Genomic DNA, 24,825 nt, shown 5'->3' with positions numbered 1-24,825 from the left:
CACAAATGGCATTGAGGAGAAAATACACTAGTGATTCAATTTTTAAAAGTATTTCGTAGCCAAGGTGGAGCTGGGGAACTCCATACCACAATTAAGTGGAGCACTAACGTTTTTACATCAGACTCACTAGGATAGGAAAAGTAATCTATTTAACAGCTTTATGAAAAGCATATGGAAAATACTTCCTCCCTCCATCCACCCAGGTGGGCTTGGCATCAAATTTTCTACATTTTAATTTTTCTTTATATCTGTCCTAAATATGTGTGAGAAAATAACTTTCCCAGAATGAGAGCCATAATTGAAAAAGTAGCTTTTCACTCTTCAAAAATTATACATTTGAATAATCTGATTTTTTTTCTATTCTGCCTGTTTTTATTATCTGTTGCACAGTCCAGTAGATTTTAGAAAATATTTCTCTTACCATTACAATTATGCAGTACCAGTATTATATTATTTACTTAATTTGTGCAAGATCATTATTGATTGTAGCATACTACTATCATGGCATAGTGGTAGTTTAATGATTTGTCAGTACCTTCCTCTAACCTGATTGCAAAAAAGTAATAACTTCAGTCTTTTGACGGCCATAATGATTGCGTATATTATGTTGTTGACTGTTTTGATGGCTGCCATAAGCACATATGAAATTAGTATAGTGTCTGTGAATATAGAAACAAGAGGGAAGAGAAGGATAGTCACGGCAGTTCAGAAATGCCAGAGGATCACTAGGCTTAACACCACCTCTCACTGGAAAACAGTAGTTCTCATGCCCTCATTGCCTGCTACTGCAAAAAGATTTCATGGGTGACTGAAAGATTTTGTAGATAATATAATATTTGGGGACTGTGCCAAATAACACCTTCTCTTCTGTGACCTTTGCCATTGATGAAAAGTATTCCACCACCAATGTTCAAGCCAACCTCTCTCAGCTCAAATTTCACGATTTTAAGTGATCGTTGGCTCATTGTCCTACTTATTTACTGGTTGTATGAACATTAACTTGACAAAATTAATCTAAGTTAATGGATTAAATATAAGATGTATCACATTTTATTTGAGACAAAATAGATAAAGAGGAATCAAACTTTAAAAGATTACTGAAGATGACGGAAACCAACCATCCAGCCAGCCAGCTAACTTGCCGTGGTCTTCATCAGCAATCTTTACTTGGGCAAGGCTCATGGTGTTCAACAATGTCAGGATTTCTTTTTCATTGTTATGGAGTAAATTTCTCCAAATTTTGACTTACTTCACATTACTGTTTGTTGCCAAGTTTGTTTGCTCTGTTACATGTATTCAATCAGCAGTAATAATGTATGTAATCTGCACAAAGTACCAAGATACATACTCAACCAGCTGAAAAATACTTCATGTGTGTATTTATTGTGTGTTATAATGTCTTACCCAAAATGCCCTCAGGCAGGTAGAATGTAAATAGTTGCCTAATTGAATTATTGTATATTCTGGCTACATATATTGTATTTTCATAAGAGAATTTGCCATGAGAGTCTTCCACTTATTATTGATGTATGTTTCATTATTCCATCAATAAATCTATAAAAACATACTCTGTCTTTACCTAGGTTCAAAGATGGTCAGCCTCTACATGCAGATGATCATGTGAAATTGACAGCTCTTCCTGATGGGACTGTGCGGTTACTCATTGAAGGTGTAAAGCCTACTGACTGTGGTGCTTACAAACTTGTAGCCAAAAATAAGAATGGAGAACATGCTGCATTATGTGCTGTTGCTGTTAAACGTAAGTCTCCCTCCCACCTCTGTATGTAATGACACTATGAACACTAAATTCATTTTTAGTTCGTGAGATGTACTACTACAATTTAAATCTGATTTATTATTTGGTTATTTAGTTTGCTTCATTTCCCTTCTTTGATATTAAAATAAATAAAAAGTAAGGCAGATATGCAACAGATGAAATTAATTAATGTTTTCTTGTGGAACATTACATCCAGTAGGGTGCAAACAGCACTACTCATCTCGTAGATCTTGATTGGGATTATATTTCAATGCTTTATTTCAGATGTTAATTTCTTTCAGCTGAAAGTTTTGAGGCTTAGCAGTACCCCTTTGTTTATTTTTTCCAGCAAATAACCGCAAGCCTAGTTTCTCAAAGCCACTTGAAGGTGCTAAATGTGTAGTTGGTGAGCCACTGAAGCTGGAAGCTCAAGTAGCAGCATTTCCAGCTCCTGAAGTTAAATGGTAAGTCTGGATTTTACTTCTTCATTAATTGCATATATGATATTAATTTTTATATGTTTCCATTTGTAAGACTTATAGTGGATTAGAACCACAGAAATGATACATTCAGGATGAGAAGCAGTGGGACTGTCTTATGTGAAAATATTTAATTTTTAGGTTCAAAGATGGTCAGCCAGTTCGTCCATCTCAGGCAGTTAATTTCGTGAACCAACCTGGTGGTATAATTGGATTACATATAGATTCTGTAAAACCTGAAGATGCTGGTGTTTACACTGTCAGTGTAAGTAATAGGCTTGGTGATATAACTGGCTCTGCAAAGGTTGAAGTTGAACCGCGTGAGAAAAAGCCAACATTCCAAGTACCTCTGCTGCCAGCAACTGTTGTTGAAGGTTTTCCTGCTAGATTTGAAGTTAAAGTGGTTGGACATCCACCTGCTACATTGAAATGGTAAGGAATGAAGTGTGAACGTCTTTGAATATCACCATATATTTATATTTCACACTCACACAGTAACAACTAATTTAGGAACTGTTGAATATAATTCTAAAACACAGCAACTGTTAAATACAACACATTATTCATCAATGTATAAAATTATTAATACATATTTCTGGGAATGACTCTAAATTTAGATTCCTAACAGACAGTTTTGTGACACTAGAGATCTACACACACGATATACATTACACAAATGCTCATATATATTGTTGCAGGCATTGGTGTACTATAATTATTGTACTCTTTCACCATCCTTAGAACTGAGGCAGCATTCACTTTCAATAATTCATATGTTGAATTCAGAAAAGGTTGGACCATTTAGTACTAAGCTTTATAAATATTAGACAGGTTTTCTGATCATTGCATTATAGTCAGTCATTGTATGGGAACATGATGGGCACATCTTTTTTTCCACAAAATTTTGGTCTTAGTCTGTCATATAACCTTCAGCTGTGTATTAGGTATTATTTAAGAGGTACAGTTTAATACTGTTTTTGCATGTTTTATAGGACTCACAATGGGAAGGAATTTGTACCTGATGGACAACATGCAAAAATAATGCAGCTGCCTGATGGAACAAGTGCTCTAATTATTGACAAAGCTAAACCAGAAGATGCTGGAGAATATGAAGTAATAGCAACGAATGAGAAAGGATCTGTCCCATCAAAAGCTCAGTTAGATGTTACTGGTATGTACTGAAGCATGTGTGTATTACATCTACATGACTACTCTGCAATTCACACATACGTACTTGCCAGAGGGTTCATTCTACTGCTTGGAGACTGTTTCCCTTCATTCCATTCTTGAATGGTTTGTGGAAAAAACAAACGGTTAAATCACTCCATACAAGCTTTGTTTTCTTTTCTTTTACTTTGTATTATGATAGCCTTTTCTCTGTAAGTGAGTGGGACTCAACAAAGTATTTTCATGGTGACTAAAACTTTGTGGGAAGATCTTGTCGCAACAAGAAATGCCTTTCAATTGAAAGAAAATCAGCCCTCGGTCACTATTTTTAACAAATTAACCTGGTTTCAACAATGCTAGGAATGTCCTCCTTAGAATTTAAAACAAAGACTGGTCTATATTCTATAACATGGTCACAGAATTATGACTAAAAATGTATGGTAGAGTATAAGTACGGAATTGTTTTGAAAGACTGGCAGTACTTACACGAGTACGTCATTTATAAAATAATAAATATGTATTAGTCATAAAGATATTTAAAATAAAGAAAACTGTGATGGCAAGCCACTAAGGGCTGCTCGTTACTTGCGTGGTGCAGGTTGTGAAACGGGCTCTAAGAGTCCACCGGGACCTTTGCCTTTTGCATGCAAGTGCTCTTCTGACTGAGCTACCCAACCACGCCCCATCCTCACAGCTTTAATTCTGCCAGTACCTCGTCTCCTACATTCCAAACTTCACAGAAGCTCTCCTGCGAACCAGCACTCCTGGAAGAAAGGATATTGCGGAGACATGGCTTAGCCACAGCCTGGGGGATGTTTCTAGAATGAAAGTTTCACTCTACAGTGGAGTGGGTGCTGATATGAAACTTCGTGGCAGGTTAAAACTGTGTGCCGGACCGAGACTCGAACTCGGGACCTATGCCTTTCGCAGGCAAGTGCTCTACCGACTGAGCTACCCAATCACGACACATGCCCCATCCTCACAGCTTTAATTCTGCCAGTACCTCATTTCCTACCTTCCAAACTTCAAAGAAGTTCTCCTGCAAACCATGCAGAACTAGCACTCCTGGAAGAAAGGATATTGCAGAGGCATGGCTTAGCCACAGCCTGGGGGATGTTTCTAGAGTGAAATTTTCACTCTACCGCGGAGTATGTGCTGATCTGAAACTTCCTAACCGATTAAAACAAAGGTCCCGAGTTCGAGTCTCGGTCCGGCACACAGTTTTAATATGCCAGGAAGTTTCATATCAGCACACACTCCGCTGTAGAGTGAAAATTTCATTCTCTATGAGAGTATTTCGTAACCTGCACCACGCAAGTAATGAGCAGCCCTTAGTGGCTCACCATCACAGTTTTCTTTATCTTAAATATCTTTGTGATTAGTGCCCTTTCGGCATATCATTCATTTTTAGTCATGATTCTGTGACCATGGTATAGAATATAGACAAGTCCTTGTTTTAAATTCTGAGGAAGACACTACTAGCAGTGTCGAAACCAGGTTAATTTGTTCAAAATAGTGACCGAGGGCTGATTTTCTTTCAATTGTAACTATTCACAGTCTCTGAACGTGCAGCCAGGTACAAGATTTTGAGAAATGCCTTTGTTTTCATGATTTCCACCTCAACTTGTGTGTCATATCTGCGACACTCTCTTCCTTATTTTGTGGTAGCACAGAACAAGTCGCTCTTCTTTGCTCTTTTTCAGTGTCCCTATTGATACAGTTTGCCAAGGATCTCACACCACACAGCAGTAATCTGTAGGAGGATGGACAAGTGTAATGTAGGCAGTCTCTTTAGTAGATTTTTTGCATCTTCTGACAGTTCTGCCAATTAAGTGCAGTCTTTGTTTCACTTTTCCCACAATATTTTCTATGTTGTCTTTCAGGTGTACATTTCTGTTTTATCTGTACATGTTTTATAGTGAATCTTTAAAAGGAAACATTATGCTGTTCTATTTCTGTAGAAATAGTTACTTTGACTTATTTTAAACAGGTTACATGCTTCAACAATATTTTGGGCCCTGGTAGATAAAAGCAATTCTTTGGTATACTGGTAGTATACTAAATGTGAAATGAGATAGGTGGTGTTATCACTGTAGGGAACATGTGGGAGAGAGTATATTCTTGAGTAGTACAGCATGATAGAATTTGAGTGAGGGACTGAAGGTGAGTCCTTTGAAAGGGATTTTCATGGCAGTCTGTGATCCTGAGTTTCATGATTATCATATAGGTTGGTTTTTACATATTTGGACATGGAATGATTTCATGAACTGTGCTGTTTGATATGTGTGGCATTTTAGTAGCTTTACAGAATTTTCTTATGTGATATTTCAATATAATAACTTCAGCAAAGGCACAAATATTGTCCATATACCAGATTTTTTTTTAAAAAAATCATTATGCCATCCCTTTTACTCACATCCTGTATCCAAAGGAAATTAGGCCTCATTAGTCTTTATGTACAGGGTAGACTAGAGGAAACACATGTTTTTCACTGTTGAATGACTGGGACTTGATTTGATAAAAATAATAAAAACAATCATTAAGTGGTAGATTTTTAATGCAGTTTTGAAGCATACATACTTCAATTAGGTTCGTAAAATAATATCTTGGTTTCATTTGCCACGGCTTCACTTTCCCAACGAATGGAATTCTTCAGGTCATTGATTGTGTGGGGTTTGTTCATGTAGACTTTTGATTTTAAACATCCCCACAAAAAGAAGTCACATATCGACAAATCGGGTGAGTGAGGGGGTCAGTAAACATCACCATATCTCGAAATAACATGTCCTGGGAACATTTGTTGAAGCACTTCCATAAATGCTCTCACCATGTGCGCTGTGGCACCATCCTGCTGAAACCATATTTCTCTCATGTTCACTTGACGCCTCTCAAGTTCTGGACAAAGAAAGTTATTTAACATTTTAACATAGTGTGCTGATGTCACAGTAACTGCAGTTCCTTCCTCTTCAAAAAAATAGGGTCCAGCAATCCCCATCTTTGAAATGCAGCACCACATTGTTATATTTAAATGGTGGAGAGATCTTTGGTGTAATTCATGTGGGTTCTCCAGCACCCAGTACCGACAATTTTGAACATTGACCTAACTGTCTACATAAAAATGTGCTTCATCACTCATGAAGACTGTAGTATCTGCATCTTCCATAAAAATTTTGTCCATTACGCAACAAAACTCTATGCGCTGCACAAAACCCCTTCACTAAGCTGCTGAATGATCGTCATCTTGTATGGGTTAAACTTAAGATCATCATATAAGATGCAGTGAAGCGAACGACGTGACATACTCAGCGCTACAGCCTGTCGTCTAGCCGATCGTTTAAGACTAGCAAAAACTGCCATTCTCACTCGGTCTACGAACTGAATGGGGAAGACCAGGTAGTTTATTTTCATGACAGATCCAGTAGTTCTAAATGGTGCAACCCATCAGAGTACAGTATTTTGATCAAGCACTACACTTCAACATCCAACTCTAAAATTTTGACGGAAACTACGTTGCACTGTGACTACGGAATCATTACTTTCTAAAGTACTGCTCGACAACAAACACATGATACTCTATGCTCCAACGCTCCACAGTGACTGAACTTCATTGTATGGGTAGTCTGCCAACATTAATTCTAGGTCAATACCCCCTCTCATTGCTGCATACTATCGGTTCAAAAAACATGCGTTTCCTCTGCTTCACCCTTGTACAAAGAAGTTTACCCTTATTCACACTTTGTACTTGTAGAAGACTTATTGCTGCATGTTTCATTTACAACAGCACATATTCAGTTCTATCCTATGACCTGAATCATAATAGCCTACAGCATTAAAATATACATCTTGGGATGTAACAGTCTTAGAAGCAATGTTACGTTAAACAAATTAATTCCAATTTGTAGTGAAAGTTCATGTTGTAATGTTGAATTTATTACACTGTTCTACTCTCTGTTCTCTCATTCCACAAAGAGAAATGTGAAACAGCAAAAACTAACCAAAGTTTTTGAGCACTGTAGCAAAATTCAACTGCTGCAACTAGCATTAATTAACAATATATGTCTGCCTTCTTCTGTACCTACACTTACATTAACTGCTAGTTCTCCACAACTGTGCTGTGGAACCCAACAGTTAGCATCTGCTACTAAGCAGTATCATTTGAGTGGTTGTATTATGTCTTGCTATATGCATCAAGCAAATTGAGTATGTCAGGAAAACAGAAAAATTCAATATCATACAATGGAAATTGGAAATACTCATTCAATGGAAGAATAAAGGAGAAATGTCAGTGGTATCCAAAGTACTCTTCATAACACCCTGTAAGGTAGCTTATGGTGTGCAAATGTAGACAGGAGATTGGCAAACTCATACAGCTTTGGCAACAAATTGTGTGGTGATCAATTCTTTTTGAGACCCTTTCATTTTTGCTTGCTCACAATTCCCTTTGTTGATCTAATTGCGTAATGCTGGGTGAGAGTAAAAATGAAGATTAAAATCAAAAGTACTATACCTAACAATAAGAGCATACCCCAGATGAGCTAGAGGTAGGGGAGGGGAAAGGGGGAGGGGGGGGCACTCACATTAGTTTCATGTTGAAAGACGAAACAGTTTTGAGATTTCATGACAAATGACTCTGGATATACTTGCCATTAATTAGTATCCATTACATGTTCTGCCTTTCTTCAAACTGATACTGGATTGATATGTCTGAGTGTGTGGTAGGGTTATATCTAAAAACAAAGATGATGTGACTTACCAAACGAAAGCGCTGGCAGTTTGATAGACAGACAAACAAACACAAACATACACACAAAATTCAAGTTTTTACAACCAACGGTTGCTTCATCAGGAAAGAGGGAAGGAGAGGAAAAGACAAAAGGATGTGGGTTTTATGGGAGAGTGTAAGGAGTCATTCCAATCCCGAGAGCGGAGAGACTTACCTTAGGGGGAAAAAAAGACAGGTATACACTCGCACACACAGACATATCCATCCACACATACACAGTCATGAGCAGACATTTGTAAACGCAAAGAGTTTGGGCAGAGATGTCAGTTGAGGCGGAAGTACAGAGGTAAAGATGTTGTTCAAATACAGGTGAGGTATGAGCAGCGGCAACTTGAAATTAGCGTAGGTTGAGGCCTGGCGGATAACGAGAAGAGAGGATATACTGAAGGGCAAGTTCCCATCTCCGGAATTCTGACAGGTTGGTGTTAGTGGGAAGTATCTAGATAACCCGGACGGTGTAACACTGTGCCAAGATGTGCTGGCCGTGCACCAAGGCATGTTTAGCCACAGGGTGATCCTCATTACCAACAAACACTGTCTGCCTGTGTCCATTCATGTGAATGGACAGTTTGTTGCTGGTCATTCCCACATAGAAAGCTTCACAGTGTAGGCAGGTCAGTTGGTAAATCACGTGGGTGCTTTCACATGTGGCTCTGCCTTTGATCGTGTACACCTTCTGGGTTACAGGACTGCAGTAGGTGGTGGTGGGAGGGTAATGACGTTATGCTGAGACATTTGAAATGGTTTGTGCAGGATTGTCTGGGTGGTAATCCTATGAAATGTCTGATTATGTTCTTCTGCCATCTAAAAATGCATTTAGCTCATGGAGAATCAAAAAGTACATGAGCTAGTTAGCTGCACAGATAGTCTGTGTGTTCTTTCCAAGAGAATTTTTGGTCCACGAACAGCCCTAGTAGTTTTACTGTTTTATTTTCATTTTCAGTTACGTTTAAATTAAAAATTATTTCTTCTGTGTGTGTGTGCCTGAGAGGGAGGGGTTTTTTTTTCTGCAGCTGATTGGCATGGCACCGGAGATTAGTCATTTGCATCAGTTTCGTGTTCTCAGCTAGTACACTTAGTGAAGTCTTTCCTTTTAATATTAATGTCATGTCATCAGCACATAGTACATTTTTACATGGTATATAATTTGAAAAGTCATTAATGTAGGCAACAAACAGGAAAGGCCCAAGAACAGAGGCTTGGGGTATTCCTCTTTTTATTGGGAGTATTTCTGACCTCTGCTTACTTGCATATACAATCTATAATCTATTAGCTAAATAAGATTAGAATAAATTGAATGATTTACCTTCTGTTCCATAATATTCAGACGTTCTGATGATTATGACATGTGACACTGAGTCAAATGTTTTGCTTAAATCAATAAGTGCTCAAAATATAGATAGCTTTTTTTTCATACACTTCATAAATATTATTTACCAAAGCTTTGACTGCTTTTATGGTTGATAGATATTTATGCATATAATTTTTTAGTATCTTGAATGTGATTGGTACTATTGAAATGGGTCCACAGTTATTTGGGAAGTTTTTATCAGCGTTTTTATTTACAGATAATACAACTGTGAGCTTAAGACATTCTGGGAAAATTCCTTCATCTAGTACTCCGTTAGACAGTGAAAGAAGTGGCATTTTGTTTTCCTTTGCTATACACTTTATGATGAAATTACTGCGTCCAAAATAATCTTCTGTTTTGGAATTGCTTAATTTATGCGTCGATTTATGAATGTCATTTAAAGTGATTGGGGTCTATGTAAATTTCTCACTTGTTTGTTTTGCATAAGTTAACAGGGCTTGAGCCTATAATGCAGAATTATTGAGTGGAGTGGTAGTCCTGGCAATATTTATAAATTATTCATTGGATGTATCACAGTCAGTAGGGATACAGTTTTCTTTATTGATATTATTAATTTCAATTTTGTATGTAATCCAGTTTATTGATATTGTAATACAATTGTTTACTGTGTTTCACAAAATATGATGCTGTAATAGGTTAGTCATTTGACAAAAATGCCACACTCAGGAAGCTAAGCAGTTACAAACAAGTTCAGATATCTTTATCAAAACGGGTGCAGAAATTAAGTATTTATGTGCAGCTTACTAGGCATGTGGTACCTCTCAGAAATATTAATGCCATATGTTCCATCAGTGTGTGTGCACATCCATATGCTTTTTTCAGCACTTTAAAATAGAATATAGATGTGAGTATAATGTATGTACCTTCATTACAAAATAATTTGAAGATTCAGTTCCTCAAAAACCTATAGATAAAGTCAAATATGATCTAACATTCAATTGAATATATATTTATCCTCTTTTTCATTTTGGAAGTCATGTCATGCAAAGAATTAACCAATTTTGGGCTTTATTATTTGTAGCAAGAGCAAGAGATGCACCTGAAGAAAAACCAGCATTCCTACATGGTCTGAGAGATGTTACAGTGGAGGAAGGTGACAGTCTCACTTTGACTGCTCCATTTATTGGAAATCCAATACCAGATGTGGCGTGGAGCAAAGATGGAACGTCTCTTTCACCGTCCGATCGCATTCTGTTAACATGTGATGGAAGGAAGGTAATTAGAACTTTTGATCCAACTATATCATCCCACACTGGGAAAAACTGTGTATTATAAAATGCTGTACATTAAACTCAGTTCATGAAAACAACATACATTTTCATCTTCTCTCACTTATGATCATTGTGTTAATGTGAAACGATTGCTGTAAGATGCAGAATCAAGATTTATTTATTTATTTATTTTGTATTTTTATTTTTTATTATTCTTTTAAATCCAGGTAAGATGTGGTTTATTAGACCATGGCTTTGTGAGGATCTGTATTTTCACACATCATATTATTTACTGTATTTAGTATTTTTTTTTAGTTTGGCTCCATACTGGGTATTAATAGTTATGCACCAACAGCTAGTTAAGCTAACACACCCATTTGGTCAACAGTGCTCTGAGATGCAGATTCTGTGATGTATGTGTTTCAATAAAATAGGATATAAGCAGATAGATAAAAAATCTACTCACCAAGTTGCAGCAGGAGGACACATATAAAGTTTTCAGAGCCAGTGGCTCCTTCTCCCAGCAGAAGAGTTGAAGGGGAAGGGAGAGGGGTGAAGGAAAATGACTGGATAGGTTAAGGAAAAGGGGTAGAGTTTGGAGAAGTCATCCAGAACCCCTAGTCAGGGGAGACTTACCAGATCGGATGATAAGAAAATATAATAGGGATGAAATTGCACCCGTCTTGAGATTATGGTATGTTTAATCATTTGTGCCATGTTTATAAGATACCTGAAGTTTCAGTGTGAAGAAATTCATTATACCCAGAATGAATTTTCATACTGCAGCAAAGTGTGTGCTGATTTAAATCTTTCTGGCAGATTAAAACTGTGTGCTGGACCTGGACTTGAATGTAGGACCTTAGCCTTTCACAGAAAGTGCTCTACCGACTGAGGTGCCCCAGAATGACTCACAACTCACCCTAACAGCTTCTCCTTTGACAGTACCTCATTTCATACCTCCCAAACTTAACAGAAGGTATCCAGAATACCTAGCAAGGAATGGAGGTACTGGCAGAAGTGAAGCTGTGAGGATCTGTCATGAGTCATGCTTGTGTAATTCAATCTACAGAGCATTTGCCCATGAAAAGCAAGGATCCCACGTTCAATTACTGGCCCAGCACAAAATTTTAATCTGCTAGTAAGTTTCAAAAATTGGCACATACTCCACTGCAAAATGAGAATTCGCTCTGTAAACTATACTCCAGGCTGTGGATCAGCCATGTCTTCACAATACCCTTTCTTACAAGAGGGCTAGTCGTGTAAGACATGCAGGAGAAGTTCTGTGAATTTTGGGAGGTAGGAGATAAGGTACTGATGGAAGTGAAGCTGTGAGTTTGGGTCATGAATCGCACTTGGGTAGCTCAGTTGGTAGAGCTTTTACATGTGAAAGATAAAAGATTTAAATCCCAGTCCGGCTCACAGTTTTAATGTACCAGGAAGTTTCAAATTCATTGTATGTTGGGGCATACAGGATTTTACTGAGTCAAAGTGTGGCTTGAATTGATCTTATGAGAAGGAACAATTTGAACAATAAACAATAAATTTTGTGTTAAGCATTAATTATGCATATTGTAATATGCTAATGAAGAAATGTGCAATTGGCTGATTAGAGAAACAGGTGTGGGCAGGAGCAATGTAGCACTATTGCTAATATCTTCATGGAAATTTTATGCCCTGTTGCAGTATAGTGACAGCAGCTTTCTAATGTGGAAGATGAAGGAAAAGAATCTTATGATTTACTAGTGAAGGGAAAATTTGATGGCCATCGGCATGATTACCACCAAATTATCAGTTGGGATGAACGGATGTAGGCAGAGGGCAACTGGCAACACAATATCCTGTTGCAGAGGATGTGCTACAGCATGACAGTCATGACCTTGGTCCCTGTTGCACCACACATGCCATCAGGATTCTTCCACCAGACACCAGTTTCTCAGAACTCGCGCTACAGCATGTCCTTGCTTCTCGGCACCCATCTGGGCTTAATTTACATTGATTTCTTTGAGCTCAGCATTTCTTCACAGTAGTTATCCCCCTCTTCACTCCATTTTAGTTTTCTACATCTTTCATTTATACAAAAGTCCCTCTATTTTTTGTTTACAAAAGTCTTTATTCACCCTTGAGACCTCAAACATGTCAGGGAAAAGTGCTAAAACTTGTCTGCAAATCAGAGAAATATCAAGAAATTTCATTTGGGGAAACTAGTAGCAACTCTGAAGATGCAACTTAATTTTTAAGCATTTTTAAATAACATTTTTACTGTTTTTATTATTAGATTGTAAATCCTCGCATATTTTATTTTTATTTTTATTTATTTATTTATTTTTTAATGTAAAACGGAACTGACCTTTGGAATCCCTGAACTTTCTTCTTCTTCTTCTTTGTCATCATTGTTTTCCTCTTCATCTATAAAATGGTCATTGAGAGCAATACTTATGCCTCACTTCCTGAAAGATTTAACAATAATCTCTTTTCTCACTCTAGATCATGACTGTGTTATCCACTGACACACTTGTTTGATGGCAGATCATTTTAAAGATCCCTTCAGTGTGAATTCATGTCGGGTTTCACCCATCATCCATTTGTTCCATTCCTCTCTCATAGACACTTTAAATGGTTTATTTATCATGACATCAAGAGTTTGCAAGTGTGTAGTAAGTCATCCCAGAATAACAGCAAGCTTTATGTTTCCCTGTCTCAGTTTTAACAGCAAGCTCTATGTTTCCCTGTCTCAGTTTCTCTTTCACAGAATTTTTGATATAACTATTAAACTGAGCTAGCACAACTAGAGAACTCTTCTTCAATAAAGCACCTCTACTTCTCCCCTACACTCTGTTAATCCATAATTTCATTCCAGCCTCATCCATCCAACCCTTATCATGTACATGAACAACATCACCTGGCAGTATTTCTGAAGGATTTGGTGTTTTTTTTGTGCTTGAAAATGATAACTGGCCCAACATGAAAGGACAGCTGTGTAGTGCATTTTCTCATGTCCACTTTTTTTTTATATATATATTTTCAGTTATAGCACCTTTCATGGCAATAGTTCTATTACTCGGCCCATCAAATGTCAGAGGACTTTTGTCCGTATTCTCTACTTGGCTTAGTTCCAAACTGGTTTTCTTTCTGTATTGAATACTAAATTGCTGGAAAGATAATATTTTCTCTTCGTACTATTGTGGCATTTTCTGATATATTTTGGTTTTGGTTGGCATACTAAATCTGTGACGCTTCATAAACCTGTAGCACCAACCAACTCCAACCTTAGTCTGTTAAATTCCACTGTAGCACTAGCTTACGAGCATGTATTTGAATCATTTTTGTATTAATTTCAAAGCCATTTTGACAGTGTCCTTGAATCCATTTCAGTACATCTTCTAGTTTTGGCCATTTTGCATTCAGTCCTCTATTTTCGTATTTAGTCATCCTCATTTTTTTCAATTCTTCTTTATTAACCCACCAATTGCTAATGGCTTTTTCTGTTGGTGGAGGTCCGAAATACCACTCAGCTGTTCTCTTTCCATGTTCTTCTGTATATGCTGTTACCTTCAATTTATAGCCCATGTCATGTAAATACCTTTTATTTTTTTCCATTATAAAACTACCTAGTAACAAAAATATTGGACTGTTACTGATAATACAAATCACTTTCAATTTAAGTTCGCTGGCACCGTAGACTGCAGTGATGCTTCATAGGATAGACAGTGTTCTGGGTTTGTGATGGCAGGGTGGGAGGGAGACAGTGTTAGCAAGGTTGTGAATCCCTGCAACTGGAAGAAAAATGTATGAAATGAAATATGGAGAAAATTGAACTCAAAAAAGTCACGTTAGGTGCATTTGAAATCTGATGCTACAACATAAGATAAAATGAAATGAATCTGACAAAATATGAAATCAGAAGACTGCAGGAGCGATGCACCCAGAATAAATTGCTTTTGATATATTGAGAGACTACTAATGGTGACATAGAGTGCTGAACACTTTGTAATAAAGGTAGGACTGTATAATACTAATGGGATAATTATTGGCTGCCACTGATTTTTAGTGTCAAGTATTAATACCTGTAATTAAAAACCACTATTAAACTTTAGATATTATAGGGCCCTAAGTTTCAAAGTAATGTAAAGTATCTGTATAAATCTTCAGACATTATATGTTGCTGCTCAAAGTTGTGGCTGTCATTAGTAGTAAGGTAAGCGACCAGAAGCATTATGTTATACGAAATAATTATTTATATTTCCCACATGGAATGTTTCCCTCTATTATATAGAAATAATTATTTAATAATATTCATGTGTAAATCCAGTTTTCTAAGTGCAGAGATCTTATATTGATATGCTATCTTCATAAAAATTAACAAAAGGTCATTTGAGTGACGAGCATGTAAAGAACTGACACCTTAGCAAGAATATAACTGTTCATGTACTGTTATGTGGTACATTTATAAGGTGCATTCAAGAAGTTTTCATTTGAAGGCCATACAGTCCAGAATCTGTATACCAATTAGGCAAAACTGGATTGAGCATTCTGCCCCATACCCATTCTTCATTCTCTGATGGATGTTTTAGAGTATTTGTCTTTCTTCAGCCAAGTGAAGAGAACAGCCTGTAGGTCCTGTTTCACCCAATTTGGTTATAATGTCGCCATTGTTCACATATCCGCATTAAGTGTATGCTCATCAGGAAGACACGGACGTCACACTTATCCCTTGGCTAAGTGTCATTGCTTATATACCTGTATTGGAATTGCGGCACATTGTATATGTGCTGCAGCAATGCCCTCAAATGGAAACTTTTTGATTAGCCTTTATAATATAGATGATGACTAATACATACACATATTTTGTGCATTCTTTGATCTGCATAGGTTGGTTTGGAAATAAATCCAGCGTCCCTTGATGATAGTGGTAAATATACCTGCAAACTAGTAAATCCTTTGGGTGAAGATGAAACTACAGGCACTGCAACCGTTAGAAAAATCTATAAAAAGCCAAATTTCACTCAGCGATTCACAGATCTCCAACAGGTAATTATCAGATATATTTTTTATTGTTGTAATTACTATTAATAACCTGTTATACTTCATGCAGTTCAACAAAATGCAGCTGTCAAATTGTTTCAAAGTCTACTATACAGTTTTACTTATATTTTAAGAACTTTAATTTACTCCTGGCACTTGAAACAAAGCAGCTTTGAGTGTATCTCAGAAAGTTGCATTGGTTATGTAGCAGCCCACTGACCAGTTTTCACTGAAATGTAAGTGATGGCATTTCTGCGATGCAGAAATAGTGAAATTTGACTCATTAACTTGCATGGAAATTTTGTTTGGTTATTTTGTCCCATTATTTCATATCACGACAGCAGATGCTGCATTATTTTGAGAGTACACCACAAGAAGATAACCAGAATTTAAAATTCTGCTTGAAATGTAAAGAGACAGGTTTTTTATATGATATTAGAAGACAACAGGTCATATCATCTACCAAGAAAAGAGGAGATTTTAAAGTAGCACTGTTTTCATAGAAGAAAGACCTTATAATGATGCCACTGTTTTAGCATTGGTTAAAAAGCATTGTGCCATTTTTATTTTTTTAACTTACAAAGAAGTGTAGAAGCTTATGTTGGGAAAGATCAGTTTTGGTTCTGGAGAAATTTAGGAACATGCAAGGCAATACTGTCCCTACAACTTACATTAAAAGATAGGTCCCAGAGAGTAAAACTAACATTTATAGCATCTGTGGACTTTTGACAATGTTGACTGGAGTATACTCTTTGAAATCTGAAGGTAGTGGGGGTAAAACACAAGGAATGAAAGGTTATATACAATCTGTACAGAAGTCAGATGGCAGTCTTAACACTCAAAGAGCATGAAAAGTAGTGGTTGAGAAGGGAATGAGACAGTGTTTTAGCTTATCTCTGAAGTTATTCAGTGTGTACACTGAGCAAGCAGTAAAGAAAACCATAGAAAATTTTTGAGAAGGAAGCAGCAGGAAGCCTTCGAAATGGGGTGCAAAAAGGGGCTGAAGATTAAATGGATAGAATGTGTAACTTATGAGAAAGCACTGACTGCAGTTGGGGAAGAAATAAATTTTGTGGCATTACTTGATTGAAAAGGGGATCAGTTGATACAACACATTCTCAGAAATAAAGGAATCATCAGTTTATTGTTGGAGGGAAGTTTAGGGAGTGAAAATTGTAGAGGGAGACCAGGAGATGAATATAGTAAATGGGAAAATGGATGTGGGTTTCAGTAGTTATTCAGAGATAAAGAGCCTAGCACAGGATAGAGTAGCATGGAGAGTTGCATCAAACCAGTCTTCAGACTGAAAACCACAGCATCAAACACACAACCAATTTTGAAACAAACATCATTTAGCTCAATGAAAATTTCACATTCATGTGACTTGCATACACAGTATACCATGAATATTTCTTTAAAGAAAGTGAACTAACTATACTATTGATATCAGTTTCCACTCCCAGATAAATTTCATTATTTAGATTCTTAATTTACAAGTCCTGTTGTAAGAAATAGATCATTTCTGCATTGTATTTCTGTGATTTCATCGTAAGTGATGTTCTGGGAGGCTGTTCATAATTTCCATTCGTGAACTTATTACCTTGATAATGTTTTTGCATGCTATTCCTTTGAAAATTAAAATTGTTTTACTTTTACATTACAGAGACCAACGTTTGATGCGAGATTTCCTGCACGGGTTACAGGTATTCCTAAACCAGATATTACATGGTATTTTAATGATAAACCAATCCAAGAATCAGATAAATACAAAATTAAAAGGGATGGTGAAACGTGTTGTCTGTTTGTGAAAGATTGTCAGCCTACTGACTCTGGCCGATACAAATGCAAGGCAATAAACAGAGATGGTGAAGACTCATGTGAAGCAAATTTGGATGTAGTCGAGAAGATGTAAGCATTTAACAACATTTATAATTTATGAATTACCTGATAGGAGAGTCTATTAACATTAAGAGGTGGCAGAGTGGTAACCCTATACTTACTTTCGCAAAGTGAAATCCCTACTACAAATAATAGGATCATTTAAAATAGAAAAAACTTTTTCTAGTTTTCAGAGCTGGAATGTAGTAAGTCTAAATTTCAGAGCCTACATTTGCCCCCCTTTTATATATATATATATTAGCTAGGATGAAGGGACTGATTGGGGAAAATTGTAAAAGGGTTGAGAGAGATCTATTTATTGTGAGTGACAGTAAACAAAGGCATTTAACTTCAGAAATATTATCTCCTGGAGATCAATAGTGGTGAATCTTTCTGTCTGCTTGTAGTTTTAATAGTTTTTTTAATTGAATTTTCAGCTGAAAAAATTTATTTGTGGATTCGTAAGATAACAATGCTCATGACTATTTTATTTGTTATTTGTTTGTTAATGTAACATTGTTCTCTGGAAGTGTTTAAATTGTAGGCTATCAGTATGTGCTAGATTGATATGCACTAAAAACAATCAAAATGTGCATGCATTTATGAACTAGAAGTTACAGAAATATGCACTAAAATTACATCAGTTTTACACCTAAAAGGAACAAACCAAGGCAAAATAGGAACTCCTTACAGAGCTAGACAGTTAGAAATTTCTAACATCAACAGTTATTGTTGCTGACTGTCATTATTTGTGCCTGTGTCTACATACTTCTAAATATGTGTCCAAATTCTGTGGAATAAATGACTTCCTTCCATTTGCCAAAACTTTTTCCAGTTTTGAACAGGTTCTTTTCATATAACTGAAGATGGCAGTAGTTCACTCTTGCGTCCACATCAAGGGCATTTTGTAGCCAGTTTCCTTTCATACACAATGCCTGTTTCCATGTTCTCTATGAAAATGATAGAAATTTGGTAAAATATGCAATTTGTGCATTGATAAGAAATGATTAGCCCTTGAAAGTATAGATTTTAAAATATTGCACCCAACGGTTTTATGAAAAGGTTGGATTGCTACTGACTACTTAGAAGATGTGTTAATTCACAGACAGGCACAATGAAAAGACTGCTAAACATTTAAGCTTCTAGACAAAAAGCCTTCTCCAGAAGTAGAAAACATAAACACACATTCACATAAGCACAATTCACACAAAAATGGCGACTGTGTCTGGCTGGTGTGGTCTGAAATGGAGACAGCGGCCATGTGTGCCTGTATGTGACTTAGCACCTCCCTGTGTGGTGCATGGCAATCTATCCTCTTCATGATATTATTGTTATTTATTCTAGCATAGCAATCTAGCCTCTTCATATTGTTGTTATTTATTCTATCCTGGACTTTCATTTGCTTGACACATTGCATATATCCCCACATGCAATAATCTACTCTCTGATTATAATGAAACACTATATATATAAAAACAGTGGAAAACTGGATGAAAAATAAATATTTACATGAAAATAAACCACTGCTCACTGAATAAACAAGTCATTGAGCAGTAGAGAATGTATACAAGATGACAGACCTAGGAGCTGAATTTTTGGACTAGTACTCATTCAAAAACCTTTGTTTTAAAACTCTCCTATGTGAATGTTGTTAACAATGTTAAACTTATGGAGATCTGCATTTGTGATTTTCAACACTTGTTTTTGCAGTGCTACTAAAATGTCATGGAAACAGTATCATCCCATGGTGAATTAGAGTTAACTGAACGATAACAAAATAAGTGTTGACAACACTTGTTTTGTTTCAGTAGTTCAGTTAACCAGTATGGAAACTACTGCTAAGTAATCAGGAATGAAATGTAGAGAAGAGTTTGTCCACATCATTTTGATGCAGTGTATTGTAATATGTATTGCATTAATAATGATAGGTCACGTTTGTCAGTGCATCATCTTTAGTAATCTGTACAATTTTTGTAATGATTATCATCATACTTGATAAAAGAAATGAACTTACATTTTACTCTAAATTTACCTGAGAATTGTGCAGTAGTAATTACAACAATACATAGCAATAAAATTTCATCAGTAATAAACAGAATGCTCAGATAAATGCTGTATGAAATGCTGAAATGCTCTTATGTTAAAGCTTTATATCTGCAGTATCGGTACGAGCAATATCATATATAACTGTGAAAGATCATATACAAGCTGACAATACTGATGGATAACTGCTGCATAAGGTTAGGAAATGAAGGCTTAAATAGGTGAATAAAATCCATTTTATGTGTTGAAGCTATGTAAGGGGAAAATTGCGTGCTCTAGAGACTTTTCAGCTCACATTTCACTTCCTTTTCAGTATTTTGCTGCAGTATGAGAATCCGAGATCCATTCACATTGAGACTTTCTTCTTTCTTATTGAAGCTGTTGTTATGTTTGTAGTTTTTTATGACTTCCTTGAATAAGTCGGTGTGGTAGTTCTTATCCACAGCTAGAAATACTGTGTGGGGAAATTTTCTGTGTGGTCAGTCACAAACACTGTGTGCTCTTCCATGGCTGATTTCACCACCTGCCCCACATTGCAGTACCATTTTACTTGTAAATCATGTTTATGTTGTGATTGCACATACTTGGGGTAAAGACAATTTTCAGACCAACCAAGAAGATTAAAGAGTGTCAAACATCAGCATAGGACAAAAAGGACCCAGTTACAATTCAGGAATATACCGAATACTTAGTGTAAGTGGAAAATTCTATTTGGGAATGACTGGATTATCCATTTTAACACCAGGGTCATTGAACATAAATGACATTGCAGATTGTGGCAGGCAAATTGCCCATGGCAGAACATTGGAACATGCGTTGCATTATAACATCGCCAAAATAAAATTTGCTGATATGCTGTGGAGAAGAGCTACCACCATTGCTTATTTGAGTAAGCCACATAAATCCTCAAACATGACAACAGCTTAAATAGGAAGAAGGAAAGCCACAAGCTGAATGGATTGGTTTCTCATACTGTGGTAAATGACCGTTCCGAGTCAGTGGAAATGACTGGGGAAAAGCCCTCAGAAATTTGGCATGGGCTAGAGTCTGCTACCAACAGTAAAGGGTGAACCTTTGACAATGCCAGAAAATCATATTGGCAAAACATCAGAAAAATTGTCAAAACAGATGCCAACAGAAGAACCTGAGACAGAAGTCAGCAGGCAATATGTCAACAAGTGGCCATGACAGTCTCAATAATTTTGTTGGTTTCCAATGTTAGTGTTTCCCTCACTATTTTTCCACCTGTTTTTCCTCTTCTGATATTTAAACAATGGAAAATCCTGGATGGAATAATGCACACACACATGCACGCATGCACACGCGCGCACACACACGCGCGTGCGCGCGCGCACACACACACACACACACACACACACACACACACACACACGAGACCACCGTCTCTGACTGCTGAGTGTATGTCTACTTCCAATGAAGGCCTTTTTGCCCAAAAGCTTACTTGCTAACATTCTTTTTTTGTTGTGCAGCTCAGCATCTCCTCTTCTGATAATTCCCTTTATGGTAGTTAAGTAGTTGCACTCCTAAGGTGATCTTGTACATGATGATTGTGTTGATATTTTCAGGTACTGCTTCACCTATGATGATATGTGTATCACTAACTTTGTAAAATACTTTATATTCTAGTGGAGAAACACAGAGAACAGAACCACCTTCTTTCATGAAGAAAATAGGTGACACTGAAGTATACAAAGGCATGACAGCAAAGTTTACTGCATGTGCTGCTGGCATTCCAGAACCTGATTTTGAATGGTATCGCAACAATGAGCGTCTATTTCCAAGTGATCGCATTAGAATGGAGCGAGAAGGTTCTGGACTCCTGAGACTTATTATAGACTCTGTTGATCCTGTTGACATAGGACGCTACCGTCTTAAAATTTTCAACCCCCATGGAGAAGCAAGCTGTGAAGCGGAACTTGCATTTGATTGTAAGTGGTATTTTTCTGTCATTATGAAGACAATCTATAAGGAACAGAAAGAGTTTTGGTGTAGCTTTCTATCAGAAGTTTATTTTAGAATATTTACAGTCAGTTCAAAAAGCTAGACAATATTTTTCTATTTGCAAGATATGCAGTTTAAATTTTTAAAGCCATTTGTTATTAAAATTGTCAGTGTAATCTTTCTAAACATCTCCAAGAATATTTATACTATAAGAAGCCTTAAGTGGGATGATGTTGTAGAAGACACATTGTATTATGTAATAGCACAATGAAGGTGTTAACAAAATTGAGCTGAAAATTAAGTCTCATTAAAATGCTGTGCCGATGTATGCTATACTAATTTGAAATCTTGACCCTTTGAAACTAGACCTGCAGAATTAACTGTATAAATGGAAAAGAGTGAATCAGTTTGCTTATGTACATCATCAATGATCATAATCAGTAACATAAAACATGTAATCTTGGAGTATATGTATAGTAGAAAAGTGTAGTAAGTGGCTGTTCTGTCAGAAATATGAACCTTACTTCTTGCAGTGCTGGTCTTCAGTGAAGTTTAGCTAGCATTTTATTGGTCCATGTATAATATTAGAGAAAACAAATAATTACATTTTATGCATGTTCTCTCCCATCTTTCAATATGAGTTAAAATTATTATGCAATTGTAGACATCAAGATATAAATATATACATAATGCTAGGGCACATAACTTCTACACATGTTGAGAAATAACTTGAGGTCCCTAGCATAAAAATTCAAATATATACATCAAGTAGTCCAACATAATTTTTGCTTACAAAGGAATCATCACATTTATCATGTCGAAATCTGTGTTGCTTTTTCTACCACTGTGAGTTAATATTGAAAAAAAGTCCTTACACAATATCATAGCTGTGAGAATAACCTGAAAGTCTTTACAAAAACTTCATGAAGTAAGAAATTTGTCACATGGTTTCAGTGCTTGTAACTGCCTATTGCACAGCCTTGGCCTCTTTTTTGTTACGATATTCCAGTGCCATCTTGGAACAAGGTGATGTTATCTATGTGCTGCTCGCTTGACACAATAATGAGAGAGCTGATTCACCCAGTCACAGCAATTGTAGGGTAATTAAAATCACTGAGAAGTACAAATGATATGTTATCTACAGAATTCTTTCTGAATTGCTATGAAATAGACACAATTAAATACATGGTTTAGAACATGTCACAATTGATTTTATATGTTGTAACCAATGCAAAAATGCAAAATATTGAAACAATAAACATACATTTTTGTGCACCAAGAACATACAGGTAATGACAACGTATGACAGTCCTGCGAGCTACAGACATTATTAGACACCGTAAGGTAAAACAGGGTGAGGCCTACTATAAGTATATTTCAAGGATCGTCACACATATTTAATCAAATTTTTAAACCATGTACAGGAAAACTGATAATATATTACTTATTGCAGTGTGAGAATGTTGTCACAGTGGCAGACCAGAAACTGCAGTGATCTGCAGACAATAATTTTCTCTGTTAAGTTTTCTGTAAAATCCTTTCCATTGACATAAAAATTCTCTGTCTAACAGTACAATTACAGTCATTATGCCAGGTGTAATCTGAAGCATCTCTACTTCTTTGTCAGGGAGAGCTCAAAATACAGCTTTCAATGAATCAGAACTTTTGTTAACTGACCATGAATATATAAGGAGAAGAGACTTGTTGCCACAGATCAGAAGAAAGTACGATGCATGAAACCATAATGTTTTCATTTCCTATTTTTCCTGCGCTCGATGCATCTACCAGAAGATTGTCTGTGTAGAACATTGTTCTTTTGACAAGTGGTCCAAAATGTTCAATTGATCCTTGAAAACATATACAGTTCAAGCAGCAGTGAACCATCCAGACTAATTACAGGCATTAGTGTATGAGCGTGCTGGTGCAGTCATGGACTGCGCAGTCGCCTCTGTATGTTTCTCCCCTTTGAATGACAGTTTTCTCTTAGAACACATTTCTTTTTGATATGAGTGTGCGGGTGCAGTCGTGGACTGCGCAGTCACTTCTGTATGTTTTTCCCCTTTGAATTACAGTCTTCTCTTAGCACACATTTCTTTTTGAAAACTATACAGATATGCACTGTAAATGTAAGATTCACTAAAACTAGTGATCTTATGCTTCACATTCTTAGTAAAAGCTTCTATGATGTTTGTTTGAATCATTTCATTTACAGATCTGTTCGAATCACTTCATTTACTGATCTGTTTGAATCACTTCATTTACTTATCTGTTTCTCAATACAAATTTTGTTATTTTTTGTGCCACAATTTTATGTGAGCTTATAAAGTGACTGATCAAACTTTGAGAAGTTGTAAATTCTTCAGCACCTATTGTGATGGCAATATCTAATGGCCAGTCACATAAAGTTATATCACTGACATTAAATGATTTTTGTCAGGCTTTGATAAATAGCTCATTAAACAAGCATTTAACTCAAAATCCAGTCATCTCTTGTGTCATCCAGCAACTTCCTTTTTCCATCTATACAATTCACATTCAGAACAGAGAAAGTGATATTTATTTCGAGCAGTGTTGACACATAGGCATTTCTTACCACTTTCATTGAGCCAATACATCACTGCTTTTTCTTTGGCTGATAGGGTAATTTCAGTTCCTGGTGTTGATTTTAGAGATAATTGGTAATTATACGTTGGCAGTATCACTTGAAGAGCCTTCACAGATACAACTTTCTTCAATTTCTTCATTGTCTGTGGATTTGCAACATGCAAATATAAAATGTTTCAGTAATTTCTAGCCACATGTCTGCACTATTTACATGCTTGTCCAGAAGCTTAACTATCATTTCACACTTCATATAGTCTTTACACATGTTTTTTGTTTATAGCTTCATTTGGCATCTGTTGTATATCTCCACAGCAAGCAGCAAAATGTTTACAGAGTTTGCTATCATATGTGAGGGCAGACTGAATGTTCAGCAAAAAGTGTCTTCTGGAGTATAGATGTAAATGTGCAGAATATCTTTCACAACTCAAATTAGCGTCAGGATGATAATTTTTTAAGTATGTACCAGAAATTAAAAGAACGTGCATCCCAAAGAAATAAATATTAGCTTCCCTTTTTCACCAAAACCTTGCAATGATGTTCCTCTTTAG

General features: G+C 36.4%; 1 protein-coding gene across 2 annotated transcripts in view; it reads left to right on the top strand.

Annotated features, from left to right (window-relative positions):
- The window catches only part of LOC126321023 (obscurin), a 790,459-nt gene that overhangs the window by 619,285 nt on the left and 146,349 nt on the right, over positions 1–24,825 (top strand). For both annotated transcript variants that reach the window (XM_049994141.1, XM_049994140.1), the window contains 8 exons: positions 1,584–1,759; positions 2,106–2,220; positions 2,377–2,667; positions 3,228–3,406; positions 10,579–10,772; positions 15,638–15,796; positions 17,454–17,698; positions 21,359–21,660. In XM_049994141.1, coding sequence (XP_049850098.1) covers positions 1,584–1,759; positions 2,106–2,220; positions 2,377–2,667; positions 3,228–3,406; positions 10,579–10,772; positions 15,638–15,796; positions 17,454–17,698; positions 21,359–21,660 — 1,661 coding nt within the window. The remainder of the gene's footprint in view (positions 1–1,583; positions 1,760–2,105; positions 2,221–2,376; positions 2,668–3,227; positions 3,407–10,578; positions 10,773–15,637; positions 15,797–17,453; positions 17,699–21,358; positions 21,661–24,825) is intronic.

Source organism: Schistocerca gregaria, chromosome 2, assembly GCF_023897955.1.
Source record: "Schistocerca gregaria isolate iqSchGreg1 chromosome 2, iqSchGreg1.2, whole genome shotgun sequence".
NCBI classification, from domain to species: Eukaryota; Metazoa; Arthropoda; class Insecta; order Orthoptera; family Acrididae; genus Schistocerca; species Schistocerca gregaria.
This window is presented reverse-complemented; position numbering and strand designations above follow the sequence as displayed.